General features: G+C 40.7%; 1 protein-coding gene and 1 non-coding gene across 2 annotated transcripts in view; one reads left to right on the top strand and one right to left on the bottom strand.

The window, feature by feature from the left end:
- CASD1 (CAS1 domain containing 1) overlaps nucleotides 1-12,957 on the bottom strand; it is a 31,712-nt gene extending 18,755 nt beyond the window's left edge. The window contains exons 1-5 of the mRNA XM_037387291.1: nucleotides 12,551-12,957; nucleotides 4,775-4,871; nucleotides 3,936-4,056; nucleotides 2,363-2,407; nucleotides 24-86 (exon numbers count right to left, since the gene is read on the bottom strand). Coding sequence (XP_037243188.1) covers nucleotides 24-86; nucleotides 2,363-2,407; nucleotides 3,936-4,056; nucleotides 4,775-4,871; nucleotides 12,551-12,683 — 459 coding nt within the window. The 5' untranslated portion in view covers nucleotides 12,684-12,957. The remainder of the gene's footprint in view (nucleotides 1-23; nucleotides 87-2,362; nucleotides 2,408-3,935; nucleotides 4,057-4,774; nucleotides 4,872-12,550) is intronic.
- Nucleotides 12,958-21,113: 8,156 nt separating this feature from the next.
- On the top strand, nucleotides 21,114-21,187 carry TRNAN-GUU. The gene has a single exon. It is a non-coding gene; the product is annotated as a tRNA-Asn (tRNA).
- The last annotated feature ends 1,682 nt before the right edge of the window (nucleotides 21,188-22,869 follow it).

Genomic DNA, 22,869 nt, shown 5'->3' with positions numbered 1-22,869 from the left:
AAAAACAGTTTTTAAAAACAAACCTCAGTCCAAGATTTGATACGTTGCCTCATAGAGCCATTAACTTCTGGATACCACAGAAAATCCTGTAAAATAAATGCAAGTTTACTCTGTAAGCTTAAAGAGAAGCAGTAGACTAATAACAAAAAATAAAAAAACCAAACTAAATGCCATCAATTCAACAGTGAAGGAAAAACACTCAGCCCACTGTGAGATTTCCTTCATAGTTAGCATGAAAAGCCCGACATTTCGCACTCGCATGGGAAACAGAAAGCAAAGGAAAAGAAACAGAAAAAAAAAACCACCACAAAACTTTGTCCCCATGAAAAAACAAGACATTTTTATTTGTAGTTCAGAAGTTGAGATTTCACCAAGAAGATAATTTTTTAGGTTCTGCCAAATGAGATGTCCTTGGGTTTCAAATACAATCCGGGATAAAACCAAGCTCACATCTACAATTTATTAGAACTTGCTTTCTGTTCAATTTCCCTGTTTTTACCGACAGGTTTTCTTCATCCCAGAACTTATTATGATTGATAGCAGGAAATCATAACTTTCAAACAAAAAGAAAACCTAACAACTTACTTTACAGCTTCATATATTATCAGATGTTTAAATCTAATAGTGCCACGGCCATTAAATGCATGACCTACTGACATTCTTTCAGCTGTCAGTAGTGCGCAACCTTCATCTACAAGGGCAGTTTAGACTTTGGCTAGTGCTATTGTGTCTCCCAGGTAAAGGCATGACTTCCTAGCATCTAGTTGCTCCTCAGGTGCAGAACTATCGAATGGACTACTAATACATATTAAAGTGAAATGGCATGGTTTACATATGCAGAAATCACTGTGTGGTAACTTTCTAATGCAGAATGCAGATGCACTGCTAGCAGAGAGGAAATCTCTATCTTCCACTTGCACAGACCTAAAGATTTTGGTAGTTCACTTGAGTGCTGTCAATTCACTACGTGGCAGGAATCTGTACAGCCCTCTGCAGTGGCGGAAGGACAGAAGGGTCAGCATGATGACTAGAAAGGGCAAAATTAAATTCTCCGCTTGTTCCCAGTGATTTTCTCTTTTGTTGGTCAAGTATTTTCCACATTGAGATTACTGGCTCACAGCCATTCTGAATGTGAAAATTCAGCTACCATGCCAATAATTTCAACAGCAGTAAGGCATCAAATCCAGAAACCAGCAGAGTAGAAATACATTCTTAACAACCCAGACATCTCCCAAAAGCCCAAACCTGTCATCTCAAATCTTGGTGGTTAGACACCTACCAAGGCTTAAGGGGTTTTGAAGATGTAGTTCTGCGTCAGGCTATGCCAACATAAATCACATTGCATCAGCCCCTTTCTTTGTCCTGCCTTGTGTTGTGCCCCTTCTTTTCTAGCACTCAAATAAACATACGATGAGCCACATCAGACCTGACCAAAAAGGAATCCTACAAGGTAAGTTTTTGGCTGATTCAACTCCTAATTGATACACTCCAAAGCTGTATCAGGGCTAGTTATAGCACAAAGACAGGAACATACTGTGAAGGGCAACAGGGTGGGACAGCACAGGCTTAAACTGCCATGGGCTCACACCCTAAAATGTTATTCTGTACCCTAAATCTTAACCATGTACACAAACAGATACTGAAAACTTGCTTGCAGACAACTCAGCAAATATACTGCTTCTTGGGTTTTCATGAACAGAGAATGAGTTGTTTCCAGGGCATAAACAAATACATGACTAGCAGAATCCCAGCACTGCTGACAGCTGTCATGGGAAGCAAAGAAAGCTATTGAGGACACCCTTTCCACTGCCAGGGCAGAGAAGAACAGTGTCCTTCATAAAACCTACCCTCAAGTACTTTGTTTGTTTTCTTTTTTTCAAATATTCACATTATATTCACCATTATGGTTACTTCTCCATGCAAAACCAGCTAAAGGAATACTTGGGATAGCACAGAGAGCTCAATGGCAAGTATGACAATTACCACCCCAGGTAAGTTGGCCCCAGATACATATTCTTACAGCAGTGGAAGAGTAAATTTCCTGGAAAAAGCTATTCTTAGGAATAAATTCTGACAAAAAGAAAAATTATACACACTTCCAGAGCTTATGCCCAAAGTTAACACAGAACACAAGCACTCAAAGCCAAAGCCTCTCAAAGCATCTTATTCAAAACATAGTATGCTAAACTCTGGTATATTTTGTAGAAAATTTTACAAAGGATGTCAATGTTCTGAAGCTTCTTTTGACTTTTACAACACTTGTGGAAATTTGAGAAATCCAGCTCTGACTGCAATTTGGATTACACTGTATGAAATAATAGTATGATTACGGCTTGCATTTTAATGCTAGATAAAAACTTACCACTTTAATTGAAGCTGATTTATCTTCAAATGGGATATTTCCATGCTGCCAAAAAAACCAAAATAAAACCAAAGATAAACTTTCAGAATGAAAAAAAACCCCAAAAACCTTACATTTGTATGTTAATTTGCTCTCACCCAAAGGTTTATCTTCAGTAGAATGGATTTTTCTTGTGTAAACTTGTCAGTAGTCATGCAAAATATTTATGTTGCTTGATAAAAACAAGCTACTTGCACAAAGGGTTATTTTTCTTGGAAGAAATCTATCCAACAAAGTCTGAAATGCTTTCCGTTTACTCTGCTACAAAGGTATAAAGTATTTTCCTAAATCTAGCCTCCCAAAATAAGAAAAACTTAAAAGATTTTTTTCTCTTTCTTTTCTTGCATTTCCTTTTCCCTAGCCTTCCTTTTCACCTGCCCATCTTCTTTGCACAAAACAACCAAGACAGTTTTTATTGAAGAATAAAAGAAAATAATCTCAGGCAGAAATAAAGCCTGGAATGCATTATTAAATTTGTTGAGTGAGACTGTAAGAAATCAGAAAGGAAGCAGTCAGATGCTGCACACACAATCCTCCTTTAAAATATTACTGAACACATATTTGTTTCAATCCTGGTCCAAAAGAATAGGTGTATTTTTTTTCCACAAACAAGGTCTTGATTTCATAAATACTTGACAAAAGATACCTCTTGACTCAAAATCAACTATAGCACTCTATCATCTCACCATCACTTTTGGGCAGCAACTGTGACCTAACCAGAAGACTAGGAAAACCGGAGTTATTCGATCAATCAAACATCTTGTTCTGACAAGTGAAATTAACTGCACTCCGTCTGCTGGACAAGCTACCAGCTTGCACTTCTAATCGACAAATCTGATGTACAGTTGAAAGTGAAAGGTGTCTCTCCCCTCATATATATACATAAATCCATGAAGGGATATGCCTAAGAAGCATGATAGAGCAAAAGAAATTACTATTCTGTTCAACAAATGATACAGCTAAATCTTTTCTTACTGCTTCCACCCAGCGAGCTGCAGTTTACATTCTTCGTCTTACAAAATTTAGACAGCTCTTCAGCAGCAATCAAAACGAAGGTAAGACCAGAAGCTATTTTTAGTTTCAGCTTCAAGTCAGACCTGGAAAACTGTCATTGCTCCAAGGACTTTTATGAACAGATTAGATCACCAATCTAATAGACATTTAAAATGACAAATTATAAGATGCGAATTACTACTATTTAAAAACACACAAAGGAGCAGTCATTTTCTCATCAAGAAACCAAATATGAAGCATAAGTTGCTATGGGATAAATCAGTTTCATCAATTTAATCCCAGAATGCCACAAGCTTTCTCTTGAGCTTCCTAGTTCACTTCTCAGATTCCCAATCATCTCATCTGAACCTAATTATCTTGGTCTAATTTGTTCTTCTGCAAAAGACTTTTCTGTGGTTCTCCTTCCTGATGGCTATGCCAACAAATGGTATAATTTCTTGCTTTTCTGAAATTTAGAGAAGAGTTATGAGGTAAATTAGGAAGAAAGAAACAAAAACATCATCAAAATAAACTATCTCACCTTATTTCCTTCTTCTCTGACTTGAGGATTTATGAGTTTTATAAATGAATAGAACAGCTGTCGAATTCTAGAATCTCCTATAAACACAATATGTTTGTCTATGAGGCAATTTTTTGCTTCACTGCAAAACAAAACAACATTCATGTTACAGGAAATGTATCTTTGAGGAAAAGTCTTTAGGAGATTGACAGTAATATAGATAATTCTAGCCATTATGTCCAGCTCTAAGGAACAGTAAATCTTTTTTAAAACATGCTAAATTAATAGAAAGTTCAGTGTAATTTGCATAGAAATGAAAATGAATGGTTCTGCTAATGTGATTAGGCAAACAACCAAGCAGGCTTTCCTATTCTGTGGTGCTACACAGTAGTTTCAAAATGGTAATATACAGCATAATTCTACTTGTTAGATACTTTTTTAAAAGAACTTTTTTTTAAAGTTCTCTTACTAGTAGGTGAAAAGAATGTGACTGTAGTTTTATTGGGGATTTTTTTTACTTGTGATTCTATACATAAGGTCAGCATTTTCCCTTTCAGCAGTCTGAAGGTGACATATGAAGCTATGCAGTCTCTTACAGTATCTTGTGGCTCTCTATAACATGTGTCAGTACTACTATCACCAACATTTATTTGTATTTTTACATATAAATACAATGACAGTAAACACCATAGAACACAGGTAATGTACAAGGAAAAGACTTCCTTCTGATAAATGTTGTAGATTTTTGAAAGCCTAGAGAATCAGCTATAAAGTGCAAAATAGGTGACACTGTAATTACTACAGCTGCAGTCAAACAACAACTCTTCTTTCCAGGCAGATGAACAGAAGGGTTTCCTTACCTGTTTTTATACTTATGCATCATACAACTGTGGGGTTGCCATACTTTTTCTCCAAGAAATCTCCCACTGGACAGAAGATACTCACATGTATCGCCACCTTTAAATGTTACATTAGGATTAGAATTAAGACACATGAAAGTTAAAACATAGCCCCATTGCTATTAAAAAAATAATTTGACAATATTTGAAAGACAGGAATTAAAACAATCAACAGCAGTAAACAAATTTAACTTCTTCTAAGAACTCTTCCACAAGTTTCTGCAAATTGCCTTCTCGCTTATTATACCACACTTCTCTGTAAATCAATCCTCTATCCCCCATTTCTGCTATCAGAAAGATATTGTGACCTAGAATGGCACTTCCATCACAAGATGCCAATTCACTGTATTATCTACTATCCAGAATACACTAATATGAAATTACAGAACACAACAATTCAATATAATAAACTTCTACACAGAATCCCCATACACAGCATCTTGTGTAGAACAGGAACCTCAACATGAGATTTACAAGAAAACCTATTATATCTCCTTGCTTAAGACATAGTGGTCACCTTAGAATAGGCAAAATTACATGCTGGGTTAATACACAAAGCAAAAAACATGTACACAAGAATTCGCTGATCATTCTGAACTGCAGGTACTTTTTCCAGTCAAGAAGTTTTACACTAATTAAGATTAATCACTTTACAGGTGGTGATGTTTCAAGTCACTTTAAGTTCATACATTAAATACCTCAGTTATGAAATCAGTGGCTGTTATCTCCCAGCAAACTCCTTGTCAGATTCTGCAGCCTTATAACTGAACACAACTGAACACCATTCACAGCAAGAGAAGTTGCCCTCCAACATTTTTGTCATACTTGGCATTTCAGAGCACTGACAAGCAGGGAAATAAATGGTGGTGAATGAAATGGCAGGTGCCTGTGCTAGCTTGTGCAGTATAGCAGCCAAAACTCTTTAGTTCTCTCTTATTTGAAAACTCTAGCTCTCTCCTACTTCAGGTGCTTGAAGAACATTTCAGGTATCTCTGGAAGTGTTCAGGGCCAGGCTGGATGGGGCTTTAAGCAACCTGGTCTAGCAGAAGGTGTCCCTGCCCCCATGATCTTTAAGGTCCCCTCAACCAAACCATTCTACGATACTATGATACAGAAGCACAGACAGTGCAGCTCGTGTATGCTGCTTTCTGAAAAAGACTATCAAATTAGCTTGCAAGAAGCAAGAAGTGGCAGCTTCTACCTCTACTTCTTCCTTGAAACTCCTCCTGCCTGTTCTCAGGAAAATCAGAAAAAGGCAGTGTAGAACAGACTGTATTTTAACTGTTACTTCTTGGCTTGTATATCCAACCAAACCCAGCAGCAGTAACACAATCAAGTAGTATTATTTACCATGATCCCTCATTTCAAAATGCAGCTCTCAACAACCAGACTTATTTTCTATCCTGGAACTTCAATTACTTACCACTGCTATTGCATCTCAACTACTAAAAAAAGCTGGAATAAGATGAAGAATTGTAACAGTCTCCAAAAAGGTCTGGATAAACATCTCTGTGTTGGTTCTCTGTGAGCAACCCACGCAACATACTCCTAACATGCAACACAAACTGGCTTTATTAAAACTGTAATTTTTTTACTCTGTCTTTCAGTTTTAGGAGCTCTTGGTCAGGCAGATTTTGAAACATAGAAGAAAAAAGTGTTAAAAATATAAATAAAATATATACATACAGTGATAAGCTCCTGTTTTTAATCATCAATAAGAGCCTATTAATCACCCCACGGTAGTTCAGGAATTCCCTCAAATTGACTAATAACCTCTCAAACAAATCCTTGAGATACCACAAATCAAATTGACACTTCCTTCCTAATCACAATGCATACTACCCATGTCATACTGGTTAATTACTGCACAGTAGCAACGGGATGTGGCAAATGGCCACACACAGAAGGCCACATTCTTCTGAACATTTAAAGGAGCTCTCATGAAGTATTTTATATACACACACACACCCCCCACAGACATAAGCTGAACTCAAGGTTTCCAGAACGGTAGTTTCTGGAAGTCTCCTATTTTTCAGCCGTTACAGGTCACTCCCAGTCAGCGACATCATGCTTTTTTCCAGTCTGTCCCTATCATTATTCAGTACAGTGCCATTTCTGAACAGATGACAGAAAAGATCTTCCAGCAGCAGTTTATTAATGCCTTTCTGCTCCTCTTTCAACCATTGCTACTTATAAAACAGCTACTGATCCTGTTGTCAAAACTTCTGCAGAAGTAGTTCAGACAGCAGATGACACAGAAAGCTGAATCTTTACCTGCTTTTTAAATAGTTGGCACAGCTCAGATCTGCTGGGCAGACATCTTTCTAGTAGAAATCATAAATCTGGTATGATCATAGTTCCATCTCTTCTTAATAATTTCAAATAAAATCCTGTTTCTATACTTTGGCTTTCAAGCAGCATAATTTCCTTGATTCTCAACAAGAGAATAATTCTCACACTTATACAAACTATTATTTTGAGTAAGTTGCATAAAAATGAAACTCATAAATAATAAAAAAAAACATTATCAAACTCATGTTGCTTGTGAGTAGATTATAAGAATAGGTGACTTACAGTTACTGCTACAAAGCCCTCTGCTTTGTGGATGATGACAACTAGAAGACAGAGTGACAGAACAGTGAACTACGTAAAAGAAAATCCACCACTAATTAAATTCCCTCTGAAATCCATTAACTTGCTGAGGAAGATGCATAAGAAAGTAAGGACAGTTATACATGGTCAGACCAATGATCTGTCTAGCCTGGTATTCTGCCTTCAACAGGTAACAAGCAGATGCTCAGGAATGAACAAGACGAGAGCTAAGTGATTATTTCCTTGTCTGATATTCTTCCAACTACATTCAGTCCAGGGACCTCCTGAGCTGGACATGGTTTCCTGGACATGTAGAACCTTCCACAGACTTCTTTCTGACAAAGTCATGCAGTCTTCTCTTCAATTTTTTAGCATCCTCCTACAAGAGTTTTCTATACCCACAGCTGCTCTTGAAGAATCACCTACCTTTATTTTAAATATGGCTTCTACCAGATTTAATTGGCACTCCTTAGTTCTTCCACAGGAAGACCGTTTGCACATATGTCTATCATGATTTGTAGACTACTGTCAATCCTTCCTCAAGATTTAAAGGCTGAAGAATCTTAGTTTACTGATTAGTCATATGAGAGCATGTTCCGTATCTTGAGTTCATGACCCAACCCTAGTAGCTCTGCACTCCATGGCACTCCATGGCACTCCCATCATAATTACCCACAAATAAAACAATCCCCCATCCTACACTATAATTACTGAAATAACATTCCAAACATCACACATTGTATACATTTTAAACATAGAGATAATATTTTAGGCCAAGGAGTTATGCCTTCTTTCCTAACTCCAGATACTGAGTATCTTCCTATTTCCTCAAGCTATTACTAGAAAGATCCTGAAACTCATATAGGAGCACTACTGATGTCCGTCTTTAAACATAATAGCAGAAGTTCTGGGGGGAAAATGAGGGAGGAAAATGAAACAAGGCTGAAACAGCAGCCAAGAGAGTAAATTGGAGGTTACAGCTAAGGCAGTGCCTCCAGAAATGCCCGAGTCTTACTTAGGAGATGAAATACACAGCTGCCAAAGAACCACTCATTTCAATATACCACACCTTCTTCTCAACCATTAAACCGTTAATGAGATCTTAAAAGAAAAAAAGTAAAACAAGCAACAAAAAACCCTAACCCAAAACCTGAGGGGAAAAAAAAAAAAATCTAAGTGCCACTCTATACACAAAACAGACCATTATTTTTAAGCTCTTCCTTTGTGCTTTGCATAAATTATGCTTCCAACATATTACCTTTTATTTTCATCAAATATCATCACACTCTCTATTTTTAAGAAATGGAAATTCAATTGTTCTCTATAATTCAAAATAAAAACGTAGTTTTAAACAGGATCTATCAGTGCTGATTTTAAGAATGCAAACCTTAAATAAATACTCATTTCCAACAAGGTTTAGGACTGTACCTTTGAAATATGATAATAACTGAAAAATGCACAGCACTAACTTCACTGGATAGTATGTAAACATTTAGCCCACTTAACTCTTCACAGAAACTGTTTGCAAGTTAAAGACAGTCCTTAACTTCTCTTAATTCACTTCAAGTTTTGCAAAAAATGTATGCAACCCCTAAACACACTAGTCTCCCTGACATTGATATGACCTTGCACAACCCCAGTCCAGCGTTTTTTCATACAAGTAACTTTTATACAGGCAATTTTTACTGCTAAGTATACTGGGCTGCTCCTATCTATAATACGTATTTGCACAACTGAGGCCAGATGAAGACAATCAGACAAAGGCATTCTAACTAGTCTCAGACATCCAAGAGCTCCCAAAGGAACCACTACAAAACCAACCATTTTATAAAATACATGCATATTCTCAGCTCGAGTTGATCCGTTGTGAACTTTTCAATATTGCAAATGGAGGAGAAAAATAGAGGGCAATCTGCAGAACATGGGTTTCTAAACTGAGCGAGATAAACCAGGCTTACTACCAAAAAGTTAAAGCATCCAATTGCTGCTCATCTGAAATCCTAAAAGTACAGGCACACTGAAAACACAGAATATCTATACATTAATACTTCCACTCCTACCCAGGGATAGTGAGAAAAGGGAAAAGATAGGAAAGAACCAGTTTTTATGTGCCTTTATCACTTTCAGAATGTCTTCCTCAAAAAAAAACAACCCACAAATAAAAAGTCTTAAAAATAACTACTCTTTCTCAAGGACTTTTTGCATACCCATGCTTGTACCACAGAAAGGATTCACTGATGAACCTTCTTGACATGTACCATTCTCTGTCTGGTTATATACATTTTTTGTGGCTTTTTCTTTCTGGCTGAATTGTCCAAGGAAAAAAAAACTACAGTAGGGCAGGCTAGAAGTCTCAACACTGTCCATGTGTTTTGGTGGTGTAAGTCTGATTATGTAAATAACAGAGGACATGAAATCACAAAGTATTTTGATTTAACACACAGTTTTTCTTCAAAGTCAACTGTGCTCTTTGCCACCTTTTATATGTCCTACAGGGCACCAGGATCTTGTACATCATTAGGCACACCGAACTCCATGAATGACACCTCTAATTCCAATCTCATTTTCCCCATTATTCAGACAGTTGCTATTTCAACTGATGCAAACTTTAGGTTATCAGCGTCTTCAGATATTAAAGAACCAATTTTTTTTTTTTTTTTTGGGGGGGGGAAGTGGAATTCTACACTTTCCACAGAACAAATTGCACCTCTTTTTGTTCATATGCAGCTCAATCGTTTCCTCCGTATTCCTGGGTATCTGTGACAGAGAGATAGTATCCACATGGGTGCTAATTCATTGTTAAACTTCTTTTTTGCCCTAGCGTGGCAGAACATGTCTTCACATGAAAGAGTCAGTCTTGCCTGCTCTCCTCTTCCTGGCAGCAGCTAATGACAGATGCTCAAAGATAAAGTATAAAAGCATGACAAACACTGAGCAATCCCTTCCCTAGCACAGCCTTGCTTTCACAGCTTGGTGACTTTGAGCCAGAAGTGCCGCATGTCTGCAGCCCCACTTCACCCACCTTCTGCAAATCAGGATAACCCTTTTTTAGGGTATTTTTAGTACAAAATCTTGGTAATCTGTTTCAAAATGTCTTGTGTGGGGAAAAAAGTGCTTTCTTCTGATTTTTTTAAATATACTGCCTGCTAATTTCATCTTTCAGCTGATACTTTTTGTGTTATGACACAATCACAATCAATTTACCTTCCCCCAATAATTTATAATATTTGAGACTATTAGCAAGTTACTAATTTTCTGTCCAGGCTATAGAATGTTTATATATTTTATTGCTTCTTGTACAGAAGCTGTTTTATTCTTCTGCCATTTGTGTTGCTCTTTTGTACACATTTTCCAAGCTCTATTATACTGCTACTAAGAGGGGGTGACCAACGTTACAGACAATAAGCAAGGTGACAGTTACCTTTGGCTGTGCAATATCACTGTGAAATCTTGTTTTTTCATTAATTGCCAAAAATATCCTGACATTTGCTGAATTTCAGATGTTTGAGATCACTGAAGGGTTGTAGAATGGTCTCTCAAGTGCCTCTGCTTTTATCTATCCTAAAAACTTTTTGTCTGCTCTAAATGCTCCACCCTCACTTTCTGAACTATCTGTGTCTTTTGAATGTTGTTTGTTGAAAGAAGCCCAAACTGGTAACTCTGTTATCACTCCCATGCTACGCCCTGGAAAGCCTCTTTTACCCTGTAATAGCTTCAAGAAACTAAAAGCCTGGGCCAAAGGAACTTGTTGAAAGCTTTGTGAAAATCCATACAGACCGCATCAACTTAGATAAAGGCCTGCAGATTCCCACAGTTTTGCGATTTGTGACTCATCCTCCTCACTGACTCTCTCATAATATATTGTGTTTGCGCATATTCCAGTTTCCTTTAATCTGCTTGGTATGGCAGACTATTTTCTTAGACCGGTCTGGCAATCCCTCTTTAGAAAAGCATCACATTTGCCACCCTCCTTCCATCTAGTTTTGCGACTGATCTGTGCCTTAAGGAACACAGCATTACAGGCAAGTTCAACTGCTTCATGCTTGAGCTCCTCTTGAATTCTGTAAATGCTTGTATCTTGCAATTTAGTACTAAGCAGTTTATCAGACTTACTAGAACGCCAGCCAGAGGAACTGTATCCACAAAGATCTCTATCCCCTTCCCCATTTCTACAATAAACTGCCTCAGTCTTGCCTTCTGTGGACGCTAGCAGCGTTGGAATACGTCATCTGTTGTCCCAGAGTAAACAGAGCTATAGTAATCGCTCTTTGGATCAACTTTTTATTTACCTGCAAAAACATACCATGTTTTTTAGCATGAATTGGAAACTAGAAAATATTTCCTTTAGCAGTTTCATTAGCGTTTACAGATCACACCAGCTTCGGGGCCAAAACAACCCGAAAGAGGAGGAATGAGGAAAGCTCCCACGACCCCCGCGCACCTGTGCAGCCCACCCCTCCTTCACCAGCGATGGTCTCCAGACCCTGGTGACTGCCTCCTCCACGGCCACTGCCACCACGTGAAACCCAACAAACTCTTTATTTCGCTTCATCCACCAATGAGGCTGGATTTTGTTACGTTTGAGACAATAATGCAAACAGTAAAAGAACATACACCAAGTCTTAGACCGATTAAGATTTTAATCGCTCAGTTGCACGTTAAAGGTCGTTAATGGTCCCGGACGGGAGCGGTGCCAGGGAGGAGGGCACCCTCCGCCCCTGCAACCCCACCTGCAGCCGTGCGGCTGCACACACCGCCGCAAGGCCCCAGGCGCGGGGCTGCGCCCTCAGAACGCCGCACCGCCGCCCGACACGCCCGCCCGCGCCGCGGGGCTCGGCCCGGCCCGGCCCGGCCGGCGGGAAGCTGCGGCGACCCCGGGGTCGGGCCCCGCCGTGGGGTCCCCGCCGCCGCCGTCCCCAGACTCGCCTCCCGCAACAGCCGGCGCCCCGCCGCGCCGCGCTGCCCCCGCCGCCCCAGCCCGCCGGGGCAAGGTACGCGTGTGGCCCCCGCCGCCTCTCGGCCCCGCGGCGGCTGCTCCGGGCAGAGGCACCGCCACCCTCCCTGCACGGCCGCGGTCCCCGGGCTCCGCCTCCCGCTGCCCGCCAGCCGCGGCCCCCCGCGGAGCGCCCGCGGCCGCCCTCTCACCTCGGTAGCGGCGGGAGGCGGCGTGGCAGGCGGTGAGGAGCAGGACGGCGCCCAGCGCCAGCGCCTTGGCGCTCCTCACGCTGAAGTAGTAGTTGATCTCCCGCTTGCCCCCGGTGTAGGCCAGGGCCGCCATCTTGGCTCCTCCATGACAACAGCGTGCGATGGAGCGGGCGGGCGCAGCGGGGCAGCACTGGGTCCCCGCTGGCGCCGAAGGCAGACCCCACCGCTGGCGGCTGCCGCCGTCCCCACCGGCGCGGCGGAGAGGAGCCCGGTGCCTCGCTGCCGGGGCGGAGCCGCCGCCACCGCCCTCCTCCCGGCGTCGCCGCTTCCCCTCCCCGGCGCTCGGCTCCCCGCCCCGCGGCCCGCCGGGGGCAGCTGGGGCCGCAGGCGAGTGCCCGCGGGATGCTGCACCTGAGCCGGGCCGGGGCGGCTGGCGCTGGGCGGGCCGGGGCGGGCTTTTTTCCAAGCAATGCGATTTGTAAACACTTGTCACTTAGCTGGCTCGGTCAGGCCAGGCTGGGAGACGTTCACTCCCTCTGAACGAGGGTAACGCTGTGCAAAGACACCGAACCGTGTTCACGGATTTACCTGGGTTCACAGGAAAAAAAAAAAAAAGGGAGGGGGTGTGTGGAAGGTGCGTGTTGCGAGTGAAATGCTGGAATCTTACAAAAGGGAAACCCTGTTCCTCCGCAGGCCGTCACTCGGGTCGTAGCGGGGGAAGGTGCAGGGCGGCGGACCTGCGCCCCGGGACCTGCCCCCCTGAGGCGGCGGTGAGGGGCTGCGCCAGGCCCGGCCCTGCGCGGGGCACGAGAAACCCTGCCACAAAGCCAGGTTACCGCATCTAACCCGTAAAAGCCATATGTAAGCAAACATAAAACTCAGGGAAAGTGTTCAGTAGGTATTCGCACAAATATGGGAAAAAAAATGGTGAGCGGTTGTCAAGCCTTGGGTTCACGATGAAGTCCTCGGTGTGCTTGGCAGACACCCTCCCTCAGGCCCAGCGAACTCTTCATTCAGACTGGCAAAAAAACAAACGGAAAAAGTTTTTTTTAACTGAGCAGGTAAATTGCCACCGTGAATTAGCTGGATTGTAAACACAAAAAAAGCGCCTAGTTTTCATTTCACCATCCTTACATTTCCCTGTCATTCAAAAAGCACTCATCTGGAAGTTCTGCAAATCCGTGAATTTGATTATTCATTTAATAATACATGACGAAAATAAGGTGAGAGTGGGGGGAGTGAAACATTTGAAACAAACCCAGGAAGTTTACACACTGCAAAGTTTTATTTTCAAATATTATCTGAAGAACAAGAACTTCAAGCATTATGCAAACATAGTGTGATATAAATAAAAAATTGAGTTCTAAGTATTCTGCTGATGTGCACTGTTACTATATGTTTAATGTATATCCCATTTCCACCCAACCAATGTCTTTACTATCTGCCACCTTGTACTCTATATTGTTTTCTGTTCAATCAATTCAGTCTGTTAATTCATCCACATTCTTAGCCATGTTTTTAAATAATAAAAACACTTCACTACTTTAAAGTGCTCAGATTTATTCTTTCAGGGGGAGAGCAAAAAAAAGGACCAGGTAAACTCCCAAGTGTACAGTTTTGTGGTTTCTAAAAAAAAAAAATCAACAAAACCAAACCAACAACAATAAAAAACCTCAAACAAACAAAAACCTCCAAACCTGGTCATAGTATGGAGTCTTCTACACCATAAGCAAAAAATTCCCATTCATGTATTATTTTTTGGTCATGCATCATTCAAAAAGCCAAGAATTTTCAAAACCTTCTGACTGTGAACAAACTTTATTATTTGTTAAAATATTCCTGTTAGTGCTTAGCTTTCTTTGTGTCCTCATTTCACATATGTTCACGTGACAGCTGCAAGCATTTTACACTCTAAGAAGCAACTTAAACATTTTTAACAGCTTCTCTAACTGAAAGTATTCACTAGAATATTTTTTCAGCTTTTTGCATTGTTGCTCATTAATGATTCTTAATAGTCTTATGAAATGCATCTTTCCTGCAGTCATTGAGGACCACAGATACTCTTCTTCGTTTGTTTTTGTAACATTTATTTATGAACAAGTAAGACTTTTCATCCAACCAAAACATACTTACTTCAGCCTGTCTTATTCTGCAATATAACTGTTTGCTGGCTATGTTGCAAGTCTGCAAGGTGCATTTATTGCTGTGAGTGTAGCTCCTCAAAACTTACCCTAATTAACACGGTTACTATAAGCTGCGTAGATGCAGAAGGCATGGACTTCAGCTGGAGCTCCTGGAGTGCTGACTCAGTTCTCGGTTAGGATGGCTGCAGTGCTTGAGCAGGGAAATTTAACCTTTTCTCTCAAAATTACTAAAGTATTCAGCTCTCTACTGCATGATAATCTCTCTGGAGAATGTCAGGGATCTTCAATTAAATCAGCTTTTTCCTATGAAAGAACAGCAGAAATTAAGAAAGTTACCATCAAAACAACCATGCTTTTATTTATAGGTATCTCAGAAAATTCCAACATCCAGAAATAGTGGCTGTCCCACAGCCTTTGGAGGACACCTTCAGATCCGCTGCCTGCCACTACAAGCCCCTGGGCAGTCCTCGTTTGCTATGAAGCACTAACACTGGCCTTCAGTGATGCCTGAAAACCCCATGCATGGATTACATCTCTGTTATCTATGACTGTACAAATGCATACCGATACTGTTGCAGGTTGAATATCTTAATTAAGAGAATCCACCTATGTATACTAAATATTTACATGGATGTGAGCAAGGCATCTGCTTTTACTTCATCACTCCTTTGGAGACATTGCTTAGGTGTTCAACAAGGGAGATCTTCATTTCAGCCAGAAGCTTTTGGCTGAAGTGCCATGAGTTAGGAAGTGATTTGCGTGCAGGCGGTCTCACTTCTTACACGTACCTCCTTGTTTTTTGCAAGCTAATTGGATTTGGCATCATTACATATACCTAAGTAAATCACACCCAAACCACTATATATAAAAGGCCTGATATAAAAGGCTAATTAGGGATTGCTAAGTATCCTGTGAAACCAGCTCCAGACATGAACTATTATTAGCTAGAAGCAGCTTGGTAAATTGGATGTCTGCTTTATTTTCTTCTCTGCTGATAATGCGCTGGAAGTAAACCAGAAGTCTGCTAGCTCTTCTGCCTCAGTCAGACCTCAGCTTTTGGTTTGCAAATGCTACAGCTTCGCATTGGCTTTCTGTTTGCTCTGCTGGAAGCACCAAAGGCTGTCCGTGGGAGGGGAACACCCGGAGCAGCCACAGAGAGAAGACCCAGTGAGCAGACAAGCGGTTCCTTTGAGAGGCAGGGGACATGTGACGCTACGATGGGATAATGTCTATGCATATCAGGAGTAAAAAACATGAGGAGGGATTTCACATTTCTATTTTCTACAAATGTAGCCTTGGCTTAACTGAATCCATAATTTTCATGAGAGACGGTGCTGCTATGTATGGTCACTAATGACAGAAGCTAAAAATATTACCGTGGGGTTTGGCTGCACTATTTCCCCTATGTGGCAATATAATAAAGCAACCAGGAAAGGTGGGCTTCATCTCACCTAACTCCACCCACTTGTAGTGAACCAATCTATTTTAAACTAATCGTCAGCCTCCCTCTATAGAACTGGTGCAAGGATGGTGCTGGTAATTTACTCACAAGTTAAAGTAAGGTGGACAACACCATCAGGAATAGCAACTCTCTGTTGAATCTAGATACTAAGTTTAAATTGGACAGATGTAATTTACACATATATGATTTTAGGTGAGATAATTCTTTTTTTACTGCTTCCTAACTTTGCTTGGCAGGCTCAGCATAAATGGAAGGAGAACCTTGTGCCATGGGTCAAACCTGGCATGGGTAGGCAAGTTTGCTGACAAGCCTAGTTCACAGTAGACCTCCCCCTCTTGATCTTCCTGTTTTCAGCCTTATAGCCACGTGTAGCTGCTGGAGTTAGATCTGCTGTCCTCAGTCCAAGTCACAAGGCAATCCCAAGGACTGTAAGCATGTAAGAACAGATAAAGTGACTACTATAGCTATTACAGAGAGCTGATATTTAAACGCTGTCAGTCAGAGGAATACTCTAGGGCATTCTTGTGTGATATTTTCCCTTTTGAGCTTTTATATGCCTATAGGAGTGGATTTACTAATGGGAGTAATATACTAAGCTAATATTTATAATATATAAAGCTAATAGGAGTGTACATACAAGTATATACAGCAAGGAATATAGGCTCCAGAGCTGGAAGAAAAAAAATGTGGCTTACCTATAATCTGTATGTTTCATAAGGAAAATGTTCATATGTTCATAAGGAACATAGTACTTGTTGCGTACTAACTGGAATATTCTCTACATTACCTTACAGGTTAAGTGTTGAATGATCAGTCAGTAGGATTTGCCATACACCAAACCATATCACATCTTAATTTAATGTGTGCATCATTGTCTGATTGCTCTGGTCATACTGTAATTCCAGAAATAAAGCTGTGTTCTTCAACAGATTCCTGGGTAGAACAATATTTTCTGTAGTGCAGCTTTTCCTTCAGCAGCTTTTGCTTTTGTGTACTTGCCATCAGACATTATAATTGCTACATTTTCAGCCTCATGGTGGCAATCAATCTTTCCATAAGCATCAAGTTTCCATGTGACGTGTGCATGCATGGTAGCTATCTATTGTAGATATTTGATTACATTAATGAAGAGGGAGTACAGAGAGTAAGAAGTTTGTTTTTTTTCTCAGTGGACTTATTCAATCAAGCAGTTTACCCTTAGTACTGTCTCAGCCGAATACTGAAAAAAATATACCACCAAACCTGTAAGACCTTGGAAATTCTATCACGAAGTACTGCTTTTACAGATTTCTACTTTTGTAAGAGTTATAAAAATGGTTCCTCAGTAGTCTGTACTAAAATAAAGCTAATATTAAATGAAGTAGTTTTGAAATCACAAGTAAAAGGATATGTTTACCTTTATCAATGAGAGAGGTACATCTGCAGTTCCATAACATGAAGCTTAACAGTGTCTTCATTTCAGGTTTCTGTGGATCTGAAATAGAGGTGGATTGGAGGGATGGAGACAGGGAAGGGAAACACGCAGATTTCAAATGTCTAAGTCATCTGTCCTCTTCCATTAAGGACAGTCAGGAGGCTGCACCTCTGCATTGTGGGCTGTGGTCATCACTGTGCAGCTATACAGTTTTGAGTCTGGACAGGGACTCTGCGTGGTTCATTAATGCAAATCGATTTTTCTTTCAGCTGCTTAGATCCTTATCCTCAAAACTTTGTGTTCATCAATGTAATGGGTTAAGAATTTTCAATTTAGATGAGTTTCTTGGGATGAAGGTACTATTTGTTTCCATTTGCCCCCTCTCTTTTCTTGACTCCCAATTGCGAGAAAATGGTAGTCACTGTTAGCTCTTTGTCAAACTGGCTTATTTATTTTCATCAACACTTCATTTTCACATTGTTCCTCTTCCCGGTTCCACCTTATGCTCCTAGATGTGTCTCTTCAAAATTCAGGATTCTTTATATTTGTGAGGCGGTCTTTGGAAGCCTACACAGTCACTGTCCAAGCCGTGTTGTGTTCACGGAGCGTCAGAAGCCTTCTCCTCTGTTTGGCTGCCAGCAATACAGATGCCGTGCTGTAATTACTCTTTAAAACACACAGAGAGACAGAGAGAACATAATTTTCATTTCTGTCCATGTGGTATCTAGTAAAAATCATTAATGCTAATAATGATTAACATTCTGTTACATTATAGTACATTAGTAAGCTGTCCGATATTGGTCCATTAAAAAATACTTAGCCTTGAGTTTGAAAAGTCCTACATCAAAGTCTCAGGCAGCTTATGCTTAGTGTGTGTCTAAAACATCTTCTGCTTCAATGGTCACCTTTGTCACAGATGTTAGATAGGTGTGCTCTGATGAAAAGGCCTGTACCTGTGTGAGTAAGAGTTGATTTTCATTTAATGATCATCCTGACATGAAGCTGAGAGGCAAGGAAGTTCCAGGAAGAACTTTACAGAAAATACGAATTAGGGAATACAGCAAATGAACTAAACCAAAGTAATAAAAGATTGCATGAAAGAAATGCGTAGGCAGAATAGTTTTTACAAATTTAATGGGAAGGAAAACAGTACTGATTGTTTCTACATTTAAAAATGTTAAAGAACATCAGCTAAAGAAATCTTGAAAAAATACTAGTAGGTGGTCCAACTCTTAAGGATAAGTCTTGCCCAAGATTCAGATTATGAGCTGTAACAGATTAAAAATTCAGTGTATCTTGAAGTGCAAACATCTGAATGACCATGGGATTCCTCCCAGGGGAGCAATGACTGAGTGCACATTAGTTCTAGGGGTTAATATCTAGCTGCTAATATAAAGCTGCATTACTACAAATCTAACAGGAAAATGTAACTGACTTTTCATCCTGTCGCTAGGCCAGCTAGGTCCAGTCTTTAGCCTAATTTTTATGCTTTGTGCTACTGAAACAAATCTGGTTTTTGTTTGTGCTCAGATTTCTCTCTGTGTTGTTTCTCTTTCCCATGATACCATCTTAGCTTAGGCCTAAAGATGAAGTTTTAAAATATAATTTATAAGGCATTAGAAGTCCTATTAAAAGCTCTTTAAAAGTCTTTTCACACAGCTACTTTTCTGCTAGTGCTGCTTGGACAGGCTTTACTCTTGTTTCTACTGTAGGAGGAATATTTTTGCTCTGTGCTTGCGCAGCATCTATTCTTACAGTTCTGTTCGTGCCTTGTGCCTGTTGATACTGTTCTGTTTTCAAAGCCTGGAGTCTGTAATGGGGTCAGCAATCAATATAGAGCAAAACACAGCAAGGAAAAGACTAAAGGAAGGCAGGCAAAACCTAGAAAATGATCAAAAGAACATCATGAAGAGGCTCAGCTAATGAGGAAAGTTGGATTTCCTTGGAAAACAATGTTCACAGGCATAAAAGCACTATAAGGAAGGAGTGACATTTTGAGAGTTAAAGGCGGGTAAAAAGTTGCAGCAAGAAAGCAAAGTTTTCCTGATAGAAAAGAAGGTTGGAAGTGAAGCAACTATTATTGGCCTGCATTGATGTCTGGAACCCTGGAATAGGAAAATATCCCAGTGGATAGGAAAACACTGGGATGGGAAACCAAACCCAGTGATCCCTGAGACTAGACAGAGGCAAACTTCAATGTCACAAAGGACATTTGGATAAATAAAAAATAAGGACAATATAAGTATTAATGATGAATGAAGTGACATCTCCTACGGCCCATGAGAAACCGGAAGAATGTTCCACCAGGTTTCAGCCCTCAAAGCTAACCAAACTGTCAGCTGCTGTTGTTTTTCACTTGTGTATGTTTTCACTCATGTATGATTGCTGCTATTTTTGTACAGTTTAGTGGTTCAGAACCTCTCCAAAATAGAAACTAAAATATTATAACATACCTATGTCCATAGGCGTGTACTTGACTAGGCTGTTTAATGCTGCTGGAGGAGGGATGCACAGCAACCCCTCCACCTGGCCAGACCGGGCATGCTTGCCTGAGGTCAGGGAAGTATCCCTGGTTGTTGATTTTGACAGTGAGAGATCAGGCCTTTGAAGGAGGGCTTTGTTCTCCCTCTGCCACCCAATGTAGCTTCTACAATAAGAACAATCTTATTTTCCACTGTGATTTCTTTTGGGAATATGCAGGGTGCTTGTCCTGGTTTCAGCTGGGATGGAGTTAACTTTCTTCTTAGTAGCTGGTGCAGTGCTGTGTTTTGGCTCCGATGTGAGAACAATGTTGATAATGCACTGGTGTTTTTAGTTGTTGGTGGGTAATGTTCATACTAAGTCAAGGACTCTTTGGTTTCTTGGGCCCTGCCAGCGAGAGGGCTGGGGGGGGGCGGGACAGCTACCTGAACCAGCCAAAGAGGTATTCCATACTATGGGATGTTATGCTTGGTATATAAACCTGGAGGGTTGGCGGGGGGGATTGCTGCTGGGGGACTGGCTGGGCATCCGTCGGTCAGCGGGTGGTGAGCAGCTGTGCTGTGCATCACTTGTTTTCCTTTTCCCTTTTCCTTTGGATTTTACCCTTTGCCCCCCACCTTTCCATCTTAATTGTTATTATTATTACTAGTGTTGTTCTTACCTCTTTATTCTGTTTAAATTATTAAATTCTTCTTATCTCAACCCTCATTCCTTTTTTTTTTTACATTTTACATTCCTTTCCGATTCTCCTCCCCACTCCTCCAGGCTGCGGGGGAGTGAGCGAGCGGCTGCATGGTGCCTGGTTGCCGGCCGGGGTTAAACCATGACAGTGCTGTTGAGTTGTTTTTGCATTTAAACCCTGAATTACTTAGTTCCAATACGAAATGCTCAACTACAATGAAACATTGTTTTGTAAGGGTTTTTTTCAGCTTGAAAGATTCTAGGATATAGTAGGGTTTAGTGCAGAGTATCTCTGCTACGTGGAATCAATGTTTTTAGGAAGGCAATTTTATTTTAGGATGGAAAATTAGTTATTATTATGAAGAGAATGGTAACCGGGGAGTCTCTGTGGCGCAATCGGTCAGCGCGTTCGGCTGTTAACCGAAAGGTTGGTGGTTCAAGCCCACCCAGGGACGGGCTTGCCCCTTTCCTCTGCCCATGGCAGAGGGCTGGAACATCTCTAAGGTCCCTTCCAGCCCAAGCTGTTCTATTAAATTTTGGAAGACAAATTCTCTGTCAGCCTCAGGCTCATTCACACACTACTTTGCTGAAGTATCAGCAGAGGCTTAACAGACTAAAATATTTCCACGGGTCATTATTTGAAGATGAAATTGCATAGAAATAGTTTAATTTAAGCAGAATATTACAAATTGTTCCTTTAGGGTTCACATTGTTCTGGCATACCTGTTTGTCTATACGGTGCTGTGTTGCTGTGAGCTCTAATGGGTCTGTGTAATTTTATGATATTGAAATATAAACATATATATACAAAATATCAACATGGGTTACTGTGTACCTCAGGCTTAGCAAAGATTTGTCACTTAGGAATTAACAGGTAGCTGAGTAGTTGTGCTATTCCCAGAAATGTTGTGTGAAAGCTTGGTGAGCTGAAATCTGCAGGACAGCTGTTATTGTTTGCTTCCAGCTTTAAATCTCCTGTGCATGGCCCACTTTAATAGTTGCTTTTATAACAAGCATACAGATCTAATTAATGACGGTCATGTTTTTGCTTATGCTTTAAAAACACTTGTACTGAGAAGCTTAACTAACAGAATATGACTTTCTTTAAAGCCTAAGTCCGGAACAAATCCATATGCAGTGAAACCACTGAAGCCCATATCCTTCAGCAGCTCTCTCATGTTAGCATTTTATGAGTCAGCCCTTCTGTCACAGGGAAAACTGATAGGGCTCCCTCTCCACTGCCCATCTGTGTGTTTTCACGGTATGTGCAAGAATTTAATCTTTTTGAAATGTTCCTTTCTCCAGTGCTGGAGCACAAGGATCTAACTGCTAGTAGAGAGGCAAGCGAAATGCTGGTTTCAAAGCTGAAGGCAAAAACTCTCACGTACTATCTATCGACTGGGGAGAAGGAAGAAATTGGCTGGTAAAGAGGTGAACCAATAACAAAGGAAAAGTGCTGGCCTTGATCTAGGTGCAAAAGAGCAGCTAATAAAACCAGAAGAGATCTTTGGTCTTGCCTGTTGGCTTTGACAGAGTGCTTCCACCCTACAGATAAGGCACCAGTCTTAAAAGCACCTTCTGCTTTTCAGAAGGTGGCTCTGTGCCCTCACGGTGGCAGAAGAGTGCAAAGCAACTTGTAAATGGGAAATAAATCCGAGCTGGTTTTCAACACACGAGATCCAGATCGTATCAGATACGCAGTTTACAATTGTCGTTTTTTAGAAGATCATGCTATCATAAATTTCAGAGCTTCAGATAGTGAAAGGCTATGAGTTTAACTTACATAATTATTTAAACTTCATAACCATGCTAAGAAACAGATGAAGCGGTCAGTAAGAATCAATGCAATTATTCTTCATGTGTTTGAACAGTGTGCACTATCATGATTGTGGCAAACAGGTAAAGGAGTTGTTAGACAAAGCCCACAGAAAACAGCTACTTAGTTGTTGCATATGAGATTTATGCTGTATTTATGTAGAATTAACATAGGGAACAGGTTTATAGACCAAGCTTCTGGAGCAGAGGATAAGGGGAAGAACATTGACATGGACCTGGAAAGAAGGTGAGAGAGAAACTCAGTTAATCCAAAGGTCGGTTCTTGGCTTATCATTTTATTAACAGAGTGTTCACACCTGGA

Source organism: Falco rusticolus, chromosome 4, assembly GCF_015220075.1.
Source record: "Falco rusticolus isolate bFalRus1 chromosome 4, bFalRus1.pri, whole genome shotgun sequence".
NCBI classification, from domain to species: Eukaryota; Metazoa; Chordata; class Aves; order Falconiformes; family Falconidae; genus Falco; species Falco rusticolus.
The sequence above is the reverse complement of the archived record's forward strand: the minus strand, read 5'-3'. Positions and strand labels throughout refer to the sequence as shown.